General features: G+C 34.3%; 1 protein-coding gene across 1 annotated transcript; it reads left to right on the top strand.

The window, feature by feature from the left end:
* On the top strand, positions 1-22,864 carry LOC135134687 (influenza virus NS1A-binding protein-like). Its single transcript, XM_064063452.1, has 10 exons — positions 1-136; positions 444-477; positions 14,714-14,865; positions 15,381-15,581; positions 19,647-19,823; positions 19,876-20,384; positions 20,554-20,711; positions 21,134-21,505; positions 21,558-21,902; positions 22,017-22,864. The coding sequence occupies exons 2-10, from the start codon at positions 456-458 to the stop codon at positions 22,220-22,222; spliced, it is 2,142 nt and encodes a 713-aa protein (XP_063919522.1). The 5' UTR covers positions 1-136; positions 444-455; the 3' UTR covers positions 22,223-22,864.
* The last annotated feature ends 1,046 nt before the right edge of the window (positions 22,865-23,910 follow it).

Genomic DNA, 23,910 nt, shown 5'->3' on the forward strand with positions numbered 1-23,910 from the left:
CATCTACCTTGTGTTGTTTCTAATATGGCAGTTGAACATAGCGGTCACGTTTCTCTTGTTATAGTGTTAAATTCAAATACGCAGAGAACATAACATCAGCCCCCGACGCCCCAGTTTCAACAAGAAAGCCCCAGCCGTAAGTACCCACAATTAACAACTCCCTAAACGCCAAACCGTCATTTTTGCAAACCAACAGACTGTCGCATTCTACCAACTCACATGTTTCTTGTAAAAGCCGCGAAATTCGTGACTCATTGGGGGCAATAACGTGATTGAGGCAATTTGGGGCCCCTCGGAGCCCCCGCGTGAAAAAAGCGAGCGGAACCGTGCTTGATTTACGTTGTTATTGAATTGATTAGGAGGTATTCTGTTTGGCGATTTGATTACTCATGGTTGTGCAAGTGGAGGAGGATTTTTGAAATAGTGTTTTTTTTTTGTTGCAGGTATTTGTAGTCATGTCGGCTTCGATGGTTAACGGTGAGTTCTAATTAGTTGTGGTTGTTTTGGATTTTATTTTTAAGTCGGTGGTATTTTTACCCGATTGTTTTAACGTGAGTGGATGGCGGAGACAACATAAACAAGTTAAAATTGATGGAGCTACGTGGTTGTAGAGATAAGAATAAAAATTTAATTTTGTGTGGGTAGTTTATTGTTAAAAGGCAAGTGCTGTAGGGTTGTGGGGGTCATGAAAGTTTAGGAACGGGTCTACCGCTAAGGACCCTTCAAAATTTACCATTAGTAAGGGGTGGAAAAAAACATGAATTTTGTTTGAACATATGGGCTAACAAAATTGCAAAATAATAAAAATCAATATCCGCTCAATAAAAAGATATCATAATTATCTGACCCCATTTGCTACATTGGTTCTGTCAATGGAATTTTTTTATTGGGAATCTAGAATTTCTGCCAAGGGATAACGAACTGAACTATACCTTTTGCCTGCCGAGGAAAAAAGACATTGTAAAAGATTACTGTCACAGATTACATTGATTTCCCACTGTTGGTTGAGCAGTGCCAAGAAATTGTTTTATTTTCATTTGACTTAAGCCAAGTAGAAACAAGTATGTATTTACAAAGTATTTAAAAAAGTGATAAATCTCGTAAATATTATTTACTTTAAAATTGTAATTTTTTTTTTACAAAATTATTTTCATTCAATGAAATTGACAAGTCATAAAATAATTTTGTGTATTCTCTACATTTCAGAGTTTGCAGAATACGAAATGTCGGTCTGCGGTTTCCGTCTGTCTGTCTACCAGCGATTTTAGTAGACAGACAACCTCCATAATTGTTGGCTGTTTACTATGGAATTCTATATATATTTTATTATTCTCTTGTAAATGCCCAAATGCTGACTAAAATTTGCCTCGCCATTCATTTCACAAATTCTGTGACTTCATCTAAAAATTTTCCTGATTTAAATTTCTATACCTACACCACAGCCCTAGAACGATAAAACACCCAAGTATTACGTCATATACGACATTGTAGAATTTTTATCAGCTTATCTTGAGTGGCTGTACTCATTATGGGCACACTAGTACAGATTTTAGATTGATTATTGTATTACTTCAATTATTTAGGTTTTAACTGCGTAAATGCAACTGATTTAATCGAATAATCCACATGCCGTCGTACAATTTACCATCATTTATCCTGTGTATTAAAATTTTGACAATAATATTTCTGTGTATTTAATACATACGGGAGCAGCTTCGGTTATCGCTTTTTGCGGCATGTAGATAAACAAACTACTTTTATTTAAAATGTAATCTGAAACGCTGCAGTTCCTGTTAGACATATTTTCAATTCACTGTTTGTGTTTCAAATATGAGGATAATGTTCTAATGTAAGCACTTCTGTTAACAGGTTATGACTCAATATTTGTAAATTATTCCACGGCGTGTGTTTTTCCGAATGGTCGTATTCTGTGTGGGATTCTTCTTGATTATTTTTTGTTGTCGGAAAGATCGTTCGTTATCTGAAAGCACATTGTGCTCATAAAAATTCCTAACTAGTTCGTACGTTCAACTAGCAGGATCGAAAATGCGTTGTTGCATGTTTCTGGAACCTGCAGTGAATAGATAAGAGGGACAAATTATTTTAACTTGTTTCAATAATGCATCATTGCTAAGAGATCGTAAAATGGATGAAATCACATATTTCAAATAGTACTGACATAACGTTGGCAAAATTAATTTTAGGACACAATTGGTTCTTAAAATAGTTCACATGACATTAAATAAAGTATTGACAGTGGTGTAATTGGTCGAGATAATTATGCTTTATGAGAACAACTTTTAATAATTATTGTTTAAATTATAGCGTAATTTTGCCGATGACGTTTTTTACCGAACAATTTTATTTGTGCTTGATCTTTATAACAATACCTTATTATTATATTATTATTTTTAAATGTACCTTCATCGTAACATAATGTTTAATAATTTCAATAATGATTTTTTTTTTCAAGATAATATTTTTTAACTGATGTATGCAATATGCATCCCACTCCCCTTTGCTGTGACACCCATAAATAATCTACATGTAATAACCATTGACAACATAAATTGCAACTCAATCCACAATAATTTTATTCAGAAATTAAAATTAGAATTGGAAAGTTTATTAGCTAACGGCATTCTTTTAAATTTTGGATTTTGTATGTTCTGGTTCTTAGAAAAGTCCACAGAACAGTGTAAATGCTGAAAACAGGTTGAAATATGAAAGCACATCCGACCCTGGCGAAGTTCATTAACGTTTTCGCAAATTTTAAAAATTGCTTTCATCAAATTATCGCCTTGTAGGAAATTTCCACTGTGTTGGCCAAGGTGTAATTTAGGCGGTATTTTTTAAAAATGAATGCGGTGACAAAAATAGTTGTGATAAAAATTCTACAGCGGCTACAAAAATACAAAGACCCAACTCACCTGTTACTAGATTGAATTAATAAATAGCGGATACCTGTTCGAAACTGTGTATGTAAATTATGTAAGTCTAAAAAGTGGGATACGTGCGGTGGAAATTGTATAGACAGCTCAGACGCTATTTTTCAGAAATAATGTTACGATTTATGATATTAAATATGTTAAATCATGCAATTTTTTTTCTGAGTATTATTGATATTTTAGAAAAATATGATTTTTTTCTTTCTTGTGGAGTCTCAACTAATATTGTTTATAGGGATCATTTGACAAATGGGAATAATTTTCTGTTTTCTTCCCGTTTTATTACTCGCAGAATACGAAAAAGTAGGCGTCTCGTTTCCGTTTTGTTTTTGTTAGAGATAATTTTCGAAACTACTGGATTAGTTGTAAAAAATTTAGTATTCTTAAGGGGAAAAAAAAAGACTGGAAGGACCGGGGGGAATGCTGGTGTCTTACTATTTGACTTCTTCCTGGGCGGTATTTACAACGGACATTTGTATACAATTGCAAATCATAAAACAAACAAGTACGGCAACAGAAATCATTTCGTTAAAAGATAGACAGAGTTTCATGGTGGAATTGAAAGACTGCATTAGCTTTTTCATTGTCCTTTTTTTTTCGTTCACTATCTTCGTAAATTTGGTTGCTGTTTACATAGACAAGTGTGAAAGTGGCATAAAACATGAACGAATTTTGAAATTTTTGTTGTTACTTAACAACGATTTCGGGATATGTTACTACACACTTCAATTGTTTAATTTTACTCATTTAATTAAAGACGGATCGAATCCCTTCAGCTTGTATATGGTGGAAAAAAGGTTCTCGCTTAGGAAGTCTCTTTTTTCAGAATTTACCAATTGAGCAGGAAATACAGTTAATTTTATTGAAAAAGTTTTCATCATTTATTATTGTAATAAAAATGTGAACTGTGTATAAATGAAATTGCAAACTAAACGGAAGTTTAATAGTTATTAGCATATTTTATAGTGTGATGGATATATGATCGTAGAACCAACATAATTTTAAAAATGAAAATAAACAAGAGTAATGAATCGCCCCATATACCTATTATACTTACCTCCGACAAATACGAATAACTTCCTGGTTTCTCTTGCCAGTCGTTTTTTCTCCTTCCAAATACTAGTACACCATCAATCAAACAAAAAAAATTTAAGAATTCCTTATTTCACCCGCGAGTCCACCTCCCGACTAATACACCATTATGTAAAATTTTTCGGAAAGCGGACGTCAGATTACACAACTATCTCATCTTTCTCACTGAGTCACTTGTATCAACTTCCTCTCCACCTATATTATCGAAAAAATGTTGCAAAATTAATCGATTCACGAAGCTCGTTCTAATTTCATTAAAGTTTTAAGAAAATTGTTCTTGCGGACCTTGAGGAGTCGAAGGACAATCGATAAATTGCGTAGTTTTTCTCATATCCGGAAATTGTTTCAAGGGCATGTCTGTCTTTGATAATTTATCGTTTATTTCGGAAATATGAGTCGTACCAGACTCCGATATCGATTTCGGTGTGGTAAAGACAGAGAGGATGAGAGATACACCTGACCGTTGCATTTCAAGGTTGAGAGTGAGCAGGTCGTTTTTTAGTGTGAATCATAAATCAAGAGAAATTGGGTGGAAACGAAAATCGGGTAGGAGTGTATTGGCGTTATATCAACGAGCTACCAAGGTTTTAAGTTATTGCTTTTGATGTTTGTTGGATTGTTTTGCGCCGTTTCAGCAACTTTGGAGAAATCGATCCACAATTTAGATTGACATTCTCTCGTTGGTTTTACTCATACTTTGATTTTGATCAGAAATTTTTATGGAATTAAAATAGTACTACATTTCAGAATTTTGTAAAAATTAGATAAACTTTTTCAATAATGTGTGAAAGTATTTTTAACATTAATATACAATCAATTAGTGGTACCTATCACATTTATCTAGCTAATAAACACGCCAACAGACAACATACAGATGTATGTTGTCTGTTGACGTACTTTTTCACATTCTAGGAGCTACAGAACGCCTAGAAAAAATATTTTTTTAATTAATTAAAAGAATTTTACCATTATTGAGAAAGAAAATTGTTAAATATGAGGGAATAAGGTAATCAGAATCGTAAGCTAATTTGTATAAATTTTAGTAACTTTGAACTGTAGTTGTTATACCGTTGCACCGAAAATTTTTCTGTAACGCATCGAAACAACCATAAACGAAACAGGTTCCTACAACATAACTTTTGTAACAGATTGAATTATGAACGACTGTAAATAGTAGCTACCATTAATAATGTCACGAAGTAGAAAAACATCGACAAATACCAAGAAACTGTATATTATTGTTTTGGCTTTTTCCATCAAATGATAACCAGTTAACCACACATATGAATGAATGAATATTAATAATAAAATATGATTCAATTAGTGTGAGGTAAAAAGTTTTCATGGTCAATAGCGATGGGTGTGCAATAGGTAAATCTGAATTTTATTAAAAATATAGTAATCATGAACTTTGGTTTCACGCTATTAAAAATAAGACGATGTCATTACCGAATATGAAAAAAGTATAGGTCGCAGTGCATACCTTGCCGCCCGCCAGACAGAATACCAAAATGAATAGAATTGTATACTAGACGCAAACATTTAGTGCGTTTATGGCTTCAGACCAATTTAACTCCCATTATAATTCAATAGGCCGTCACAGCCGGATGTCTTAGACCCGCTTACTGATAACCTACCTGAAAAGATCTTTTCTGGTAAAAGCACAGGGCAGTACTGTCTCGGCCGTCCCTGACACGTGGCATGGTTTGCATTTGCTAAGTTTTATGAAGGGTAGGCTGTAAAGTGCTTTAAACATCAAAGCCATAAACGCACTAAATGTTTGCGTCTAGTATAATTTCCGGCGCATACCGGTTGCATCCTGTGAAAAGCAAAATTGACAACCACTTCACTGTCTTATCTTTCAAACCTACTTGATGTAGTTGTGTAGTTAACAATCATATTTACACCATTGAGAGGTTTTGCAAGGTTTGTATCAATAAAAGCCTCTTGGCAACGATTGGTCAACGTTTCATTTAAAAATCACTGATATTCGGAAGATTAGATAATTTAGATCTTTTGATCTAAAAATTTTAAAATTTACCGGAAACAATCGGAGATGTAGTTGATTAATTAATTGACATGTAACCATCAATTGTATGATATTTTTCTTAAATACCTCAGGAACACTAACAAGACGAGGATTACAATGTGATTTGGATTAGAGGATGTAATCAAAAACATTAGAAAGGCTAATATTTAAGCCAACTGGAGGGAGAATGCCCACTTCAAATTTTTTTGTATAAATTAATCAACAAAAAAGTACAGATTATTTAAGATACTACTCTCGACCTTTGAAATGTGTAAAGCATAAACTGTTCGTTAAATTTCTACGTGATTTCAAAGATTAAAAATAAAGATAATCTTCGGACCAATTTGTGGTGCTGATTTCTTTCTTCACTGCCTCTTTAAATTCGCCACAAACCAAAGCATGAACTTCATTCAAAAGACTGCAGTCATCATAAACAAAGCCAACATAGTGATTTAGTGATCTAGTTTGGTTTTAACGGATAATTAAAATAATGTTACTAAAATCAAAGTGTATTTTCTATTTAAGAAACCATACGTACAATGGAATTCTATAAATTTTTTGGTTTACTATTTTAGTGATCATAAAGCATCAACAGGATTTTATTTATTTATCCCCCTCTAGAAAATTAATGACGTCATGTTACAAAATTATTCATTAAACATTGACAAATAGGCTTAAAAATATATTTTACTTTTAAAAATGCTTAGATTGTAAATCAAATCACTTTTCATAAGAACTAAGCAACCACAACGAGACATGTGTTGGCAGATAAACAAGAAAATTTATATCTTTGTTCGCGTCGTCAGACGCAATTAATTATTTACATTATTTAAATTACAAAGTACATCTACACATTACTAACGTCTCATCAAGAATTTATAACATCGATCTTTGTTACAACCCTCTCGTATTTTTTCCTCCTCACTCGTAATGCTTGACGGAAAAGAAAACAGTAGCTGTTTTATCGGTGAGTGATACGTGCGACTTCTAGTTCAAGGTAATTTTTCTTCTAAAATCGACACAGTTTTTATTGGGCAGACATCGTCCCATAAATCTTGCGTTATGGCTAATAAATTTCGTTTATTGCTTGCAAATAAGTGATTACTACTTATCAAATTTGCTGATACAGACATACGAACAAACGGCATTTTCCATGACAAAAAAGTTTAATAAATGTTTATTGGCCAGCACGGTTCCATTACCTAATTAACCTCAAATTGTTGGAACTATTTACAAGAGGACATCACTCTGAGAATTAACACCAATTCACGAATTTTCTATCAGAGAAGGAGACGTCATAAATGGTAATTTCTAGCCACGTTTGAAGGTTACTCAAATAAAGCCGGTGTTTCGTAAGGCAACTTAACCGGATTAGATTCAATCTAATTTGTACTAAATAGATTCTGTAACTTTTTTATCCTGTTGCACACGAACGTATCGGCCTCGAATGGAATTTCATCAGGAACATAGTCCAGAGGAATCCGTTTAATTTTTCCTTAAATAGCACAAGGGTGCATTAATTATTTCAAGCAATTTAGTTGTCTCCTTGTTTTTTAGGGTGTTATTCGACCTCCCAAACGCATGCAAGCGTAGCAAGGCCAAAACAGTTTTTGTTTTTAGACGGAATAATCTAATAAATACTTAAATCATATAAAATTTTTCTCGCCTTTTTTGTTTCGCGCCAGATTCGCCTCACTGTTTGCATTGAATCGTAAGTGATCTGTTGACTTTTTTGTCGGATTTGTGTACCTCTCGTGAAGTTGACGATTGAAGTAACTCCGATAAACGCGAAATGCGCAGTATTTTCTTTGTGATAAAATTTAAACGTGGACGAATCGATACTTCCGGGAACCCAATCTGGTGGAAAATATTCTGGTTCGCTGCAACGCAGTGGCCGAAACCAGTTTTTAATCATTAATTGTTTAAATTTTTAATAGATAATTAAAAATGCAGCGGCCTTCACCGTCTAGGAAATTTCTTACTTGAATTTTTTAGAATAAAAAAGCATTGTGGTTATTTTGTTCTGTGGTACGAATGCGCGCACAAAATGGTACACATTGCGAGGAGAAGTTGTATTGAGAGTTAGAGGTGGAACAAGCTTTTTTTTGAGCTTGATCTATTAATATTTTAGGATGGAAATTACGGGTAGCTTTTTTAAATTAACCTTCATGTTTCATTAAAAAGAGCTCTGTTGGTAAACACGACGTGTTTGTTTTTTATTTAATCGATAAGGGGGATTTGCTTTATTTTCATGTCCCCAGGTCATTACGCTGTGATTTTGTGCGAGCGAATGAATGAAAATGTGAAGTTGAGCACGAAAGCCAAAACAATTCTCGGGTTGTTATGCACAAGGGGAAGGGGCGAATGCTAAATGACATACTGGTGGCTGCGAATGTATTGTTTTGCTTTGTAAATGTAACTTTTGTAAAATTTGTTTGACATTTTTTTGAAGTTAAAGTGGTCATTTATTCGTCCTGGAACGCATTGTTTTAAAAAATTATAAGTAAAAATTTACTTATCAGGAAAAATGTGGAAAAATAAAAGAGAAGAGCTTTTTCTACCAACACAGACTCTAAAATTTTGGTTTAACGGATTGTAAACATGACCAGTTTTTCCTGATCATAAAATTCATCCACATCAAGCTTTAGTATGGGGCGATTATTTTGAAGCAGGATCGGCGGATAGACATAGAATCACGCGAAGGTGACTTAATGAGTAGTTTTCAACACTTTTTGGTGTGTCACTGTTGTTATGTTGGACCCATATGAGTTAAATTTTCAGGTCCATTTAGAATTTTTGATCAAGTAGCTATCAAAGTTCTGTATAAATAATAATCAACTGGATGTATATAAAACAAGATGTATTGTCGACAAGATGGTGGATCACCGAATAACCCTCTAATTGTAATTGGCAATAAAACCACCTGAATAATTTTTGTGTAGGTGTATTTACAACCTCTTCCCGATCTGGAGAACGTGGTTTTTAAATTCAATAATTTGGAATTATAACACCAAACAATTTTGAATTGTGTTTCTGCGAGTTTTGAGCAATAAAGAAAATGTGTTTTCATTTACGTTGCGAAATAGTAATGGATTAGATTTATTGTCTCGACAAAAAAACTAACAACAAAATAGATGTTTGAAGCGGCAATGTAATGAACCGAACGTACCAAAAATCTTTTACACGAGAAAAGAAATATTTAGCGACAAAATAGGTCGCACGACAGAAAATGATATTCAACGACAAGAAAATATTTTCTACGACACAAACATGTTTTGCACTAAAAAATCCTAGTAACGACAAATTAACAATAAATTATAGAAAATACAAATTAACAACAGTTTGAAACTTGGAAAAAACTTTAGGCGCGGACTTTGAGCCCGCAAGGAGGATTGATTTTCAGCAAAATATGTGATGTACAATTAACTTTAAAGAACATATGTATTTATTTTGTTGGTTACAGAACAATTTGGTGTAGTAAAATATTGCACAAATGTAGTTTTTCTGCAGTACCACTGTACCGTATTATAAATATGAAAAAATTTTGATTAATGAAAAACATACAAAAATTATACGACATACCTAACAAAAAAAAAAAATAACAATAATAATAATTACACTAACTTATCTTTTACGAATAAATGTTTGTTAGGTTAAGTTGCACTGTAAACAGTTCACAGTTGAAAATTTTGTACGCAAGCGCAGTAGCAACAGAAAATTTTTCTGTCGCACTTGGCTTAATCTGTCGTGCATTCTCATTTTCTGGCGTTCTGAAATATTTTATTTATTGTTTTATGTGTGATTTCTTGCCGTGCAAAAGACCTATTCTGACGTGCCAATATATATTTCTCAATAGTAATAGTGTTGTATGTTTATAAAGTTTACCACAAGTTCGAAATTTTTAGGCGACGTCATCGAAATTAAAATACAAAGAAAACTTGAAAAAAATTAGTCCAATAGTTTCGGAGATTGTCAGCCTAATAAAATCGACACAGACGAGAGGTGATAGTGAATAGACAAACAAACGGAAACGGGAAAGTTGGCCTTTTATTTTGTTGGAAACATTTTATTCTAGTGAATTTATTAAAAAAAAAATCACTTGATTTAAATCGGGTCAATCCTGCACGCGTTTAAAGATTTCATTGCTACAGTAACACGTGGTATATTATTTACTTATTGGTAATACAAAAGGTTTACAACAATTATTTTTATTTTGAAGCTTTTGACAGCCGATATTGTAGAGAATGTTATCGACTTCAAGGAGATAATTTTTTTATTTTTGTAAAATTGGCCACTTTTTAATTATTGTTGATTAAAGGAAAATTGAAGTATAGTGAACCAAGAGCTATAAGGTTATATGGCCATCATAAAATCATCCCATTGTGTCGAAGTTAAGTTGTTTACAATAGAAAAGGTTTTAGGGTCGTAAATAACGAGTCCACTACAGCTCGACCGGCTCTTGCGGTTTCGTTCAGGGGCGGCTTTCACTAAATATGAAAATCCACCACTCCACTATTTCTTTGCTACCTGCAGCCGCTGAGGGTTCCGAAATAACCACTCGCTTTGAAAGCCGGCCCTGTTAAATATGAGCAAGAAATGTTTAGAAGATGATTTATTGCCAACCGGTAAGCTTAGTGCGAACCACACAAAGGGGGTATTTATTTGCGGTCAACTAATTTTATGATGGCCATATAACCTTATACCTCTTGGTTCACTATATTACATTTTTGTAAATATAGGGGTAGGCAACCAAATACTCTTTCTTCGAAAAAGGTTTAATTTAAACTGCCCAACTTGATTCAACAGCTAAGATTATTCTACAGTGTAACTCCGGGCTCTAAGTGAAGCGCAAAATAGTGAAAGCAAATATTTATAAAGTTAGGGAGTGCAATTGCACTTTGGACATGCATTTAAAAAACATAACTTAACAAAAGCAAAATACAATAATATCGAAGTACTTAGAATAGATTTGAAGTATCAGGATAAAAACAATACGTTTTTATTATCTCAAAATGGTTTTTACTTGCTTTTGAATGCGCAAAAGTTGATGTATTATTTGAAATGTTTCTACTTGTGATAATTTCATTTTCACTTGAAATACTCGTAATAGAAAATGAAGGTAACTTGTGTTATACAGAAATAATTGTTATTTTAAAGAATACGTTTACTTCCAACAATTCTTCATTTGATTGTATTTGAAAATGATAATTAATTTTATCGTCATTATCATTATCAAAAAATAGTTTTAGTCGAGTTTTTTTCCCCCCATAAACTAAATATGTGCTGGTTTCTCATTCACTATCCAAGTTTTCTGCTTCAGTTTTTATCAAACAATATTCTTTAAAATGTTACTTTCCAGAATAAAACTCAAAATTTTCTGATAGATTTTTTGAGTTTTGTATGACATTTTCATGGAACTTGGACTTCGGTAGTTTTTGTTTCTTTTCTTCAATTCCTTCTTGTTTTTTACGCGTTTTGTGCAAAAGATTTGTCTTTAGATCCTTCTGTATTTTTTTACTTATTAAAAAAAAGTTATTCCAAAGCAAACACCGGAAACAACGAAAATAGCTTTGACATGTGAAAATTTTTAATAAAATACGCGGTATGTTTTCCGTGTGAACCATAGTTGCACTGAAGAACTGACGATGTCTAAAACCAAAAATTAAGATTATTGGATGTTGAACTTTGAGAATTTACAAAATCACCAGTCATTGAAAAAGAAGAATAAAGTAAATTTATCAAAAGCAAATTATGGAGATTAGATTCTATTTAGCACCAGTCGTGTGCTTGCGGTGAATTACATATGTATCTATTACCGAAATGTAACTAAGGAGAAGTGTTCATTAAAAACATCTTGGTAATGCAAGTATCTAATGTACTGAGGACAAATTTTGCTGAACACTTGTATATTTCATGCCCAATAAAGCATGCAACACCAAACAATTTTTCACACTCTTATAACCTCCCTTAAATTTAAGCATGTATCTAGAATTTTTAGATGGATCCCCTCACGCCCTTGAAACACAATTGCGTCCATTTTCATGTTCATTATTTGTGAACAACCTCTGTAACATCCTCATTCAAAGTAGTTATACCCAACTTTTCAAGGAAGTTTTTATTCTCTTTTAGGCCCGGTTCTATAAAATATCCCCTTTTTTAAAAATAATAACGATGACATCACAATTTTATATTTATCTTGTAATTCAAAACTGACCCTCGTGTAGTTAAAATTTTAATTATCCTACGAATCCCCCTAATACTATGACTCAGAAGTATGACGTATGCCCAAGCACGTGTATGCGTTATGCGTTAACAGATACAATCAAAGAGAATGAACTGTGTTAAGTATGTCGATTTGCAAATTGGAACACATTTATAATGGGCAACTTAAAAAATAAAAAAGTATTTATGCTCTCGCGACGTCTAACACGTGGTCATGCCTTTATCATGCGCTCATACATGTACAAATTAGGTTGATCAAGATACCAAATTTGAGTTGGTGGTACTTCGATCCCCATTACTCGAATATTTATTTAGAGATAAGAGTAATAAAGGTTTATTATCGATTCATGAAATCGTTTCCCAATTCGATCAGCAAATTATTACTAAAAAATAATAATATCACTGTTTAAACAGTTTTATATTACCTCACTCATCACAGTTTCAAAATTCAACCCAAAAAATTACTCTTAAAAAAGTCAAATCAAATCTGTCTCGAAATAGCGTCGCTTGTGATCACCTCAAGTAATAATAATCAAACGCCTGATCTTATCGTGGTCATTCATCTCAGCCGTCACCGACTGTATTATGCAAGACCTCGCCACCTCATCCCACTTCTGCGGTAGGTCATCGGACCCAATCGATCCCATGCAAGCCGTCCGACCTTGACGACGCCACCACTAAACCTGACTAAACCGACACCTTTTTTATTCCTGGAGCTTTCCTCAAAGCTGAAAAGTACACAGAAAAAAGTCTGTTCAAAAATATTAGTTTTCGATAGAAAAAATATTGAACCAAATGGAAACCCGAAGTCTTGCCTCGCATGTTTAAAAAAATTGCGATGTTTTAAGAAAAATGGAGGATAGCAAATTGAATGAGTTATAACTGACAGTAAATAAAATAAATATCCTTCACTGAACCATCTACACTATTGTGATAATAATAATAACAAATTTTATTTGTGTTAATACATATTTTCAATACGTTTACACACGTCAGAATATAACAGATTCATCAGATAAGAATTCCAGAAAACTAATAACTTTTTTTTAACGAATTTATTTCCAAAGTTTTTATTAATATGTAATGAAAATTTATTGTAACATTTGAGACCCCAGTAATTGACGCTACAGCGACTTCAGTAAGTTCTGTGAAAATTTATGTTGTCTTAGACTTCGGTCTGAGTCTGAGTCTCTTCGCGAAGAGTAAAATGCAATATATAAGATATGATACAAATCAGGGAAACTAAAATATAAAAACTGGGAAGTGTGTGTATAGACAAAATTTTGAAACAATGTTTGCAATCGTTCCCAAAGCTTATTTTGCACATTATTATTACTTTACCGTTTAAAGTGGTGTATTTGATATCATTTGTATAAATGAAAAACAGCAAGGGCCCTAAAACAAATCCCTAAGCCGCGCTTATATTTAGAGAAAGATAATTACATAAGTACTTTCATATTTTAGCATTGGCATCTCCTAGTTTAAAATGAAATAACTTCATTGCATTATCTAGTTTCTTCATAGAAATATGTATAGAGACAGCTCAAACTGGTGGCATAAGTACGAATGGAGTGCGTTTACAAATGTTCTACTTATTGTAAGCGTATTATCTAACTTTTTGAGTTTAGTAGATAGATAACTTAGATTTCTTCAAGGTGTCTGAATATATATGTATATAGCTGCATTAACGGACAAATACTTATATTTTAAATGGGTTTAATTATTTTAATATCAAAGCCGAAGACCTTGGAGACTTTTTTTTTAATGTCAGTATATAGGGTTAATAGAGATTAAAATCATATATGAATAATCAATCAGTAGATTCAACATCATTGTATTAAATTGAAAAGTTCCACATTTGGTTTTTTGAAGATTTTAAAAAATCAAAATACAACTATGCATTTCTAATGTATACTAGTAAGATCTCATATATTGTAATTTTACATAACTTTGATAATTTCATCGACTACGTTAATTAAGAAATTGTTTAAACAAGTGCTTGAGTGTGTGTACTGACTTACGGTGTGAGTAAAATTGTGTAAAATTTTCTGTAATAATTATATATACCATTATATAACATCACCTACTAAATTAAAGAACTGATGCAGAACAGTGAGAAATATAAAAAAAGTCACCGTGAGGAGGCCTATAAATTACTGTAATAATTAGATTAAGTGATATAGATTTGACAGCACCGAATTGGATATATTTATCAGGCATTCAAACCTGTTTACAATAATTGGGCGATCCCATATGAGAGTTCAACAGAACGCTGTAAAATTTGACAGAAAAATTCAAGAACAATGACGCACCAAAACTAGAATAAATTTTAATTCTTTTCGACAAAGGTGTGTGTGTGTGTCACATTTTCATACAAATGTACTTCGACCCGATTTGTTAAGGACGTTTAATTTTGTTGCAGGCCATTCCATCCCCGGGGAAATGCGCAAGAGCCACCCCGAGGACGAGTCCGAATTCCAACTGGAGTTCAGCGACGACACCCACAAGGCACAGATGTTGACCTCCCTCAACACGATGCGAAAAAACCGTCACTTCTGTGACGTCATTCTTCACGTATGTGCACTGACTGTAGAACATGACGTTTTACGCGGCCCCGGTCAATCGCGTCCGTTTTTCGCCAAATTCGCACCCTTTTTGGAAGCATGATACGCGATCGACCGGAGCCGAAGTAAAATCGGTGCTGTTTACGGTCAGTTACACTACTGGGTGCTCTCCTCTCGTCATAATTGAATTTAATTGACCAGTAGTGAGTAGATTTTAAGTCTTTCCACATACTAAGTAGATGTTAGTCCGTTTTGCGATCCAAACGTTCTCTTACAGAATCGAACGTATTTTAGACCGAAATTAGGTAAAAATTTTGCATTTGCATCATTTTTTCTTTTTGTCGTTCTTTAATCGAAGAACGTTTTAATGTTTTCTGTTTTTACAGAACGGTAGAGAATGGGTGACGGTAATTTCTATTTTATTTATCTGATTTTTTTATTTATATATTTTTTTGGTTTTATTGTCGAGTATGAGACGGAGTCATTGCACTTGTTTCACCAGTGTGCTTTTTTTTTCTGATCTAGGTTGGAAATACCGAGATTCATGCGCATCGAGCTGTTTTGGCGAGTGCTTCGCCTTATCTGTCGGAGCACTTCGCCAACGACCAGCAGAATAGGCTCGAGAACGTCGTCACTTTTAAGCTGAACGGAGGGTTCGATAAGGACGCATTGAAGATTTTGGTCGACTATGCGTACACGGGCAAGTTGGACGTTAAATATAATCAGGTAGGTAAGAGGGAGTCGGTAATGAGTGAGAAAGTAGAAGCAATTAAGTGGGTTGGGACGGTGTGGGTCAATGAAATGGATACAGTGTGTGGTGGGTTTTAAATCATGCACAGGTGGAGACTGGACGTTCATTAAGTCAATTCTACTTCTACGACAGTAATGAGAAAGGGGAGTGGTCGTAATTAAAAAACAAATAAATGATTCGTTTCATAGTCACCAAACCGTTCCGTTTCATCTATAGACCGGGTTAAGGTTTTTACAGTTTTTCATAACTTAAATTTCTCTCGCAATAAATCTGTAAATTGTTAAAGTTACCAGCATATAAAATAACACTTTGTCATTTTGACAATTATTCTTGACCTTTGCTTTAATTGTCTAGCTAAAAAATTAAAATACATATACCAATTACCACAGTATTCAATGTTACTTAAAACGAATGACTTTACTTAAGTACCATTTAGTACTTCGTGGTAAGATATGTTTTACCGTGTATGAAGCATTAAACTTATCATTGCTAGCACTTGTAATATATGTTCATTTTTTCAAAATTTAATTGAATCAAATATGTTATCAAAGTCGTCTTTGATTTCAACGTCTTCCGATCTTGAACGACTTTTATCTGAAAATGCCTTCTATTTTGCTAAAAATACATTCTAATTCTATTCTCTTTATTTTCAAAATATTCTGAAGTATTTCTCCATTAATTAATTTCTTTTAATTCATCCACATTCTATCCATTCTGTGCTCAAAAACTGAGCTCTTCAAATATCAAATATAGAGAAGTCGAGAGAAGTGACATCTAGTGAACAAGCTGGGCAAGTAATATTTGTCACTAATATGCTTCTTTGAAGAGAAGTCGTTGCCTCGAAATTCACGAAACTGACTAGAAATACAGTATTGCAGACAAAAACTGAATATTGTCATTTTCCAACTTCAAAGATTGACCATAATATCATAATAAAAGTATCTTGCTCTGCACTGAAACCCATTTGTCAATTTTAAACTTTGAATTCCAGCGTTTCCATAGATTAAAATTAATTTAATACGCTTGTGAATAGATGTTACACATTTAAATTTAACGATTCCGGCATAAAATGCACAAATTGAGGAATACAAAGACTAAAGCAGGTAAATTTCGAACAAATTAGCTGATTTTCTAGATTAAGTTATGTTAATTGCCAACGTAGAAATGATTTCGGCGTTTGCGAGCCTTAGGCATGCGCACTATTCACACGTCATTTTGAATAATTGGCGTGCACACTATCTCACTGAAGTGTCTAAATTTAATCATATTTCAAAGCCCACATAGAAACGTGAATTTATGTATACCCAGTACTTTTTGCACAAAATTTGCGAGTGATTCTTATGTTATGGATTGGTCATAGATTTGTTTTAAAAACTAAGATTTTATTTAATTATTAAAATCATACTATCATCAATTTTTATTGTGCAAACATTTTAATTGCTAAATTAGTAAAGTTCAAAAGCAAGTAAGATATGCAGAAAAGCGGAAATTTGATTGTTTGTACGACATTATATTATAGTTAAAACACCATTGTTTTGTCAACGAGTTACGGGTTCTGCGTACAGTATACTTCCAGCAAATTTCTAAACTGAGTCGTTATTGTTTGATGAAAGATCAACTTCTATGAACGTTTCTTGCTGCCATTTAATACTCCACAAAAATACATGCATATTGGGTTTTATGTGTAGAAAATAGAACTTAATTTTCCTCTAATTGGAACATCTAAATTCGTTACTAAGCGGCAGTGTGACGTCATCAAGAATTTTTTAATTGAACCATTTGGCGTTCACTGCTTAACTGGAGAGCAAAAACGTATATCCTGACAGTTTACCACCGAAATATAATTTGATTCTTGAAATTACGTTAGCAGTGTTGATTCTTTATTTGAATAATTTTTAGTAGTTCTTCAATTTAAAATTTACATTTGGACTTGGTTTCATAACCATATTAATATTGGTTTTTGGATGCATAACCATAAAATTTAATAGGCTTCCTACTTTAAGGTATTTTAAAAGTAAAAAAAAACAGGATTTGATGGTCGACTCGTAATGTGGACGATATGTTTGTAAAAATCATGCAAGTTCTAAAATTGTCCTATGGTGCCAGTAAAAAAGCGTTGGCGACATTATATTGTCGCTACGGTAATAGATAAGGACGGCTTAATTAGTGGAAAATACATTTTAGTTTTCTGTTCGTTATTTCCACGGAAATATGTTTTATTACCATTTTATAATATATATGGGTACACAGTTGTATTATTGTTAGTAGCTACAGCTCAAGGACATCGATAATTGAACAATAATTTTGTCACTTATCAAAATTGTGCAGTTAGATTACAATGATCCAATCAGAAATAGGTACTAAATTTGTTACTAAAACCTGAAAATATTAACGCACTTGGAAAACATTCAAAACTTGTTTTTCCTATTTCTGGAGACAAAAACAAGTGTTATCGTTGATAAATGGAAAAAATAATTCAAGTAAAAAGACGATTAAAAAAAATAATGTCATGAAATAAAAAATATTCTAACGCATTTTGAAAGAAAAAGTATTCTATACTTGGAAACCTTCAGTTTTGTTTTTATGATTACTAATAAGAATTAAAAGGTTTTAAAACTCTTTCAAAACAAAATTAAGAAACCCACTTAAAAAATAGGTGCTACGGAGATTCGGACGGACTTACATTTGATTAACAAAACCTTGAATGATATCAAGTCTCCTTGAATTTTTAAACGTATAGTGTATCTATGTGTGTCCACAATATACAAAATGATGATAAAATAACACATCAAACACGATAAATACATATTTATCGGTGAAGTTAGCAACAGAAGTCAAAGCTGCTCTCTAGAAAATATTAGAAGCTTATTTTTTCCGAATAACCCTTTATTTAGAATGCGGACTCTCCAACTGAATGTTTTAAATGAATTTTCGACTCCTATTTTCTAATTTTATAGACCAGAATTGCATTGAATGAAAAATATATTTAAGCAAACGTAAAAATGGAATCTTCAGAACGATTATTCTATGTAGTGAGAAAATCACTTTTATGTTTTTATTTTTTTCCGCAGTAGCTTGAATTTGATACTCCCAGTAAAAGCTTTCGTCGCCAGTTTAATAAATTAATAACGGAAAAACACATACATTTATTTACAAAGTTTAATTGCATTAGTGTTTTTTTTTTTTAATAGAGCTGATGTAGCCGTTTAAACAACCCTGAAACACAATTTAACTTTGCTCTAATAACGATACAATAGTCTGAAGGAAATTTAATAACGTTCTGCGGCATTTACGTAGCCAGTCTCATCAACTTTATCGATTCCCATTGTTGTGTGACTTAATTGCGAAAGCTACAAGCTTGATTGAATTAAGTCGAAATCGAAACTCTTAAAGTAATTACTTTGATGCTAATGAAGGGCGCAATCATCCTCAACAAGTCTTTGCCTCTCGATTGACTGGACATCTTCAAGAGAAAAACGGTAGTTTCGATTTAAAAGTTTTTCCCAAAGCTTTTGTTAACTAAACACTGATTAATTGTCAACACAACCAGTAAGATATTTTCTTTCACAAACGATATGTGAAAAAACGTTTCGATAAAAATGTATCACATTTGACGGTCCAAGTTATCTATTATAGTTAACTGGAAGATAAATTAAATTTAAAACTTTATCACTGAGCGATGTACAGGGTGTAATGACCGTTTACATGTACAACTTAAAATTGTCCAGTTTTGGATGTTTGTATAAATGTAACAAAAAGCAAAAATGAAATGCTGTGTTTCTGAGTAACAGTTATGTTGCCTTTGATTAATCTTCTAACATTGGACCACTGAAACACTGTACGTATAACATAGTGTGATAATTTTTTTAAACGACCACACTTGAGTAACGTGATAGAAGTGGTGCTGTTGCATAGATCTTTTTTGTTAAATAAGGCTCTCATGAATTTAGGTAATTAATAATTGCTTTTAAACGACAGTAATAATAAAATTTTTAAATGTTAGTAATAAGCTACTGTAACAAACTTCTTCATAATCGCAGGTGAAGGCTGTCTTCCTTGCTGCAAACCACCTCAAAATGGATCGAGTGACTCGGACATGCGCCCAACACTTGATCAAACACCTCTCCATCGAAAACTGCATTGAAGTCCGTTCCCTGCCCGGCATAGCCAGAAACAAAGAGTTCATCCAACAAGTCGATGGTTTCATCGGTAAAGAAGTAAGTCCTTTCCACATTTTACCATTAGTATTAGTAACAAATTTTCTCCCAGTTCGACAAAATCTGCAAAAACAACGACGTCCTCAACCTCCACTGCGTCAAAATTGAGGTCCTCAACCAATCCCGCGAAGAAATGACCCTCGTCAACCAGAACTCCCTCTGTCGGCTGGTCCTCGAGTGGATCAAGCGCCAAGTCACCGAAGACTCCATCAGCGTGGAAATGCTCTCAGACAAAACATTCATGCTCTATCTGGCCATAGACAACTCGCTCCAGGACTGCTCGAGCCTACCCACCGGCGATATAAGCGACACCGAGATCGTCCAAGACTACAAGAAGATGTCCCTGAAGAACAACAACAGCAACCCCAAAAACAAAAGGAAGTTTCTGAGCCAGCCGTCGAAACCGAGGGTGCTCATTTACAACAGGGAGATTGGGGAGGAGCTCGAGTTCGAGCTGGAGCCGGATTGGAATTTGATCGCTTCGGAGAAGGTGGGGGAGCACAACTTCTTGGCGCTGGTTACGCTCAGGGGAAAGTTGTCGACACTCTCCATACAGCTAAGGTGAGATGCGTTTTTTCGTCCTATATTTCAAGGACGGTGCCGAGCATGCCGACGTACTCCATTTTGTTGCACAAATTATTAATTAGGGTTATAATTGGACCAAAGTGGTTTAGCCAACTTTTAATAATAATAATAATAATAATAAAATTTTGAAATGGTTTTGATTTAGATTGAACACTCCGTCAACTCCTTCGCCGGTTCAAACTCCTGACTCGAGTAGGCCTGCAAGTGAGGAGAAGCCGGATCTCTATTGCGCGCTGGGCAACATGTCGACCCCTCGATGTGCTGTCGGTTGTGGCAACTTTTTGAACACTCTGATAGTATGTGGTACGTATTAAGGTTTTTTTTTTGAGTAGTGTAAAATAGTCAGTGCGCGGAATTATATCTTACGGCTGCAATCCTCCAGTTGAAGTAAGGTGTATTTTACGGCGAGTAGCGGGGACACTTTGATCTGGTCCACAAGGTCGTAGGCAGTGCGTCTCTAGGAGTGTGTACAGCTAGTAAAAAAACTACTTCTATATTACTTCAAATAATAATACTCGGTGTTCTTATTAATATTTTTTCAACCACAGGACCACAGATTTGTGAACTTGAAATGTTATATTATATTGATATAGTCTAAAAGAAAAATATATTTCTAATCAAAGTATCGACGCGGCAGCACTGGATTGAGCGTCTGAGATATTATTCCGCGCGTTGAAAATAGTGTATTAACTCGCAACCTAACCTTATTTTTGTCTTTGTTCCAGGTGGCTACGACCGAACTGAATGTCTTCGCTCCGTGGAACAGTACATTCCTGAAACCAATATTTGGAAACCCCTTCCTTCCATGCGCGAAAACAGGGGGCGCTTCAAAGTCGCCATCTTGAGCGACAAGGTGTACGCCATTGGCGGCAGCAACGGCACTACTGAGCTGGATTCCGTGGAAATGCTGGACCTGTCGCTAGACAAATGGGTCAAAATGCCCAAAATGCCATTGGCCAGAAGTAACATGGGCGTGTGCCACCTCGAGGGCTTGATTTACTGCATTGGAGGATGGAACGGGCAGGTCGGCATCAAGCAATGCGACGTCTTCGACCCGGTCGCTTCGGAATGGAGTGCTATCGCGTCCTTGAACACAGGTGGGTGGTGAAAATGTCGCGTCAAAACCTGATTGGTCTGTTTGCATTCTAGGGCGGTACCAGGCTGGAGTCACCGCCTACAACAAACTAGTCTATGCGATCGGCGGCTGCGACGCCTGGAATTGCCTAAACTCCGTGGAGGTTTACAATCCTGAGGAGAACCTCTGGACTTCGATTAAGCCGATCATTACGGCTCGGCGAGGGTGCGGAGTGGCTGTGTTCGACGGAAAACTGTATGTGGTGGGCGGTTCGGACGGATCGCATTCGTTGAATTCGACGGAGATTTTTGACGAAAAGACGCAGAGTTGGGTTGTGGGACCTAGCATGACCACGCCCAGGGCGAACGTGGAGGTTGCCGTCGTCGGTGATAGACTGTACGCGGTAGGAGGGTTCTCAGGTAATATTATTTTGTTCATTTTGACAAATTGTACCAGCTCCGCTTCAGTGGAGTGGGTGTCATTTACAATTATTAGACGCCAGCCGAATGATTGCATGTACGTTTTATTTCTAGGTAAAACATTCCTCAATACTATAGAATACCTGGACTCGAAGTCAAACGAATGGACCACGTTCGTCCCAAAAGGCAGCTGTGATGCGTTGCTCAGGAAAACACGAAGAGAAAGTACAAGAAGCATATCAGAAGATCGACAAAATGGAACGTCAGAACACGATTCGAGGCCTTCAGAAACAGAAAGTGTTGACGAATTGAGTTCATAATTTTATTTCTTTGTATGTTAAAAGTTAATAATTGTCTCACGCCTAATTCTACGATTAGGTCTTCGTATCTCATAATATTGTAATCATATCTTAGTAAAAGTATTACGTAATCATCTCAAGGATCACTGGGTCAAATCTTCACAAATCTTAATTAAGACTGGTTTTTATTTCCCTAATTGTGAATTTTTGCGTGCGTTCTAAAGTCTGAAATGATTCTTGAGATGATTTTCAATGTTAAGGTTAACACCGAATTATATTGGTAGTTTATTATCCTTTTTCCTAATTTTATCTACGTTTCATGGGTTCGAAACAAATCAGGCATTTATATATATGTATCTGCAATTTTTTATATGATGAAAGCGAGAAATATATTTTAAATACTCTTTTCCACTTGCAATAATGAGAATTTTATGAAGATGAAACATTAACAATAAAATAAAGTATTAAAGACACTATAGATTATAATGTTAATGTATTCGATTGTATTTAAAAATATAGGTATGATTGTTATACTTGAAGATGTACCATAAGTCGCTATTTTGAAAACGTGGCTTTGGTGATTGGATAATTGCATTATTTTTGCCATATTTGTATAATTCAAGTGGTTATGAATGAATAAATGTTTTTCTTTTATATCAGCAATGTGTAGTTTAAATCGTGACAACATGACATTACGTTCCCTTTTCAGCATAAAAACGGAGTAGCTAATTCCTATGAAATAGACACTACAATGTAGTACGGAAAAGGATTATGTGTAAGCAGATTTACATCGATGGTATTGCAATGCAACAAAGCAGTTAACAAAAAATCTAAAATTGCACAATCGAACTAGATACTGCAACCTGCAACGAGTCCCATCTGTTTCACCCAATTTTAACAATTTTCCCTGCGTCCTGTACAAACCACCTCACTTTGGTTCTTCAGTGGCGGATCTAAAATTAAAACGTAAAGAGAAAAAATAGCTACATTTCGGAGAACTATATAAAATTTGGGAAGCATATCTTGGCCGTGAGTGCTGTCTTCGTTTTATCATTTTTTTAGGTGGCAATGATTATTATTTTTTCTGTTGACTAAGTTGCATGATTATTGATGAAGTTATTATTATCCTTTTAGATAAAATCTAAAATCTTGACATGTGAAAATATGCGATGAACACTAAAGGCGGCCACACACAACAGAGAGGGAAGAGTCAAGACTTGAATGGGGTATAGTTAAAACTACTAGTGTGTGGGGAAGAATGTAGCATGTGCAGTCAAGTCTGTTGGAATCAAAATTGGCTTGATTTTTAGCGTGCACAGTTATAACTGCGCGGGGAAAACTCAGTGCGTGGAGACAAGTCGCTGCACGCTTGAGTTTAAATTCAGTTGCGCCGTTTAGAGAGTACAGGTTTAATAACTTAAGACAGGCGTGCACACTTTTGATTGCACAGCCTCCCCTCTCTGTGTGTGGCCGCCTTAATGTCGTAATCGTTAGTTGTACCAGTGATGTACTACCTAGAAAACACAACTAGAAAATGGAAAATCCTACGCAGGTATGGGATGGGAGGTGTTACGAAATATTCAATGGATTTGAAATTGAGTCTATGCTTTTGTGTTCAATTTCGTACCAAAATTTGTTCTTTGAGACGAAATGGAATAAAAAAAAGTTTTACAGTTTGTTTGCTCTAAATTACAAATAACTATTACGAT

This window comes from Zophobas morio, unplaced genomic scaffold (genome assembly GCF_036711695.1).
Source record: "Zophobas morio isolate AGI-343-1 ecotype UQ-CSIRO unplaced genomic scaffold, CSIRO_AGI_Zmor_V1 ptg000023l, whole genome shotgun sequence".
In the NCBI taxonomy this organism is placed as follows: domain Eukaryota; kingdom Metazoa; phylum Arthropoda; class Insecta; order Coleoptera; family Tenebrionidae; genus Zophobas; species Zophobas morio.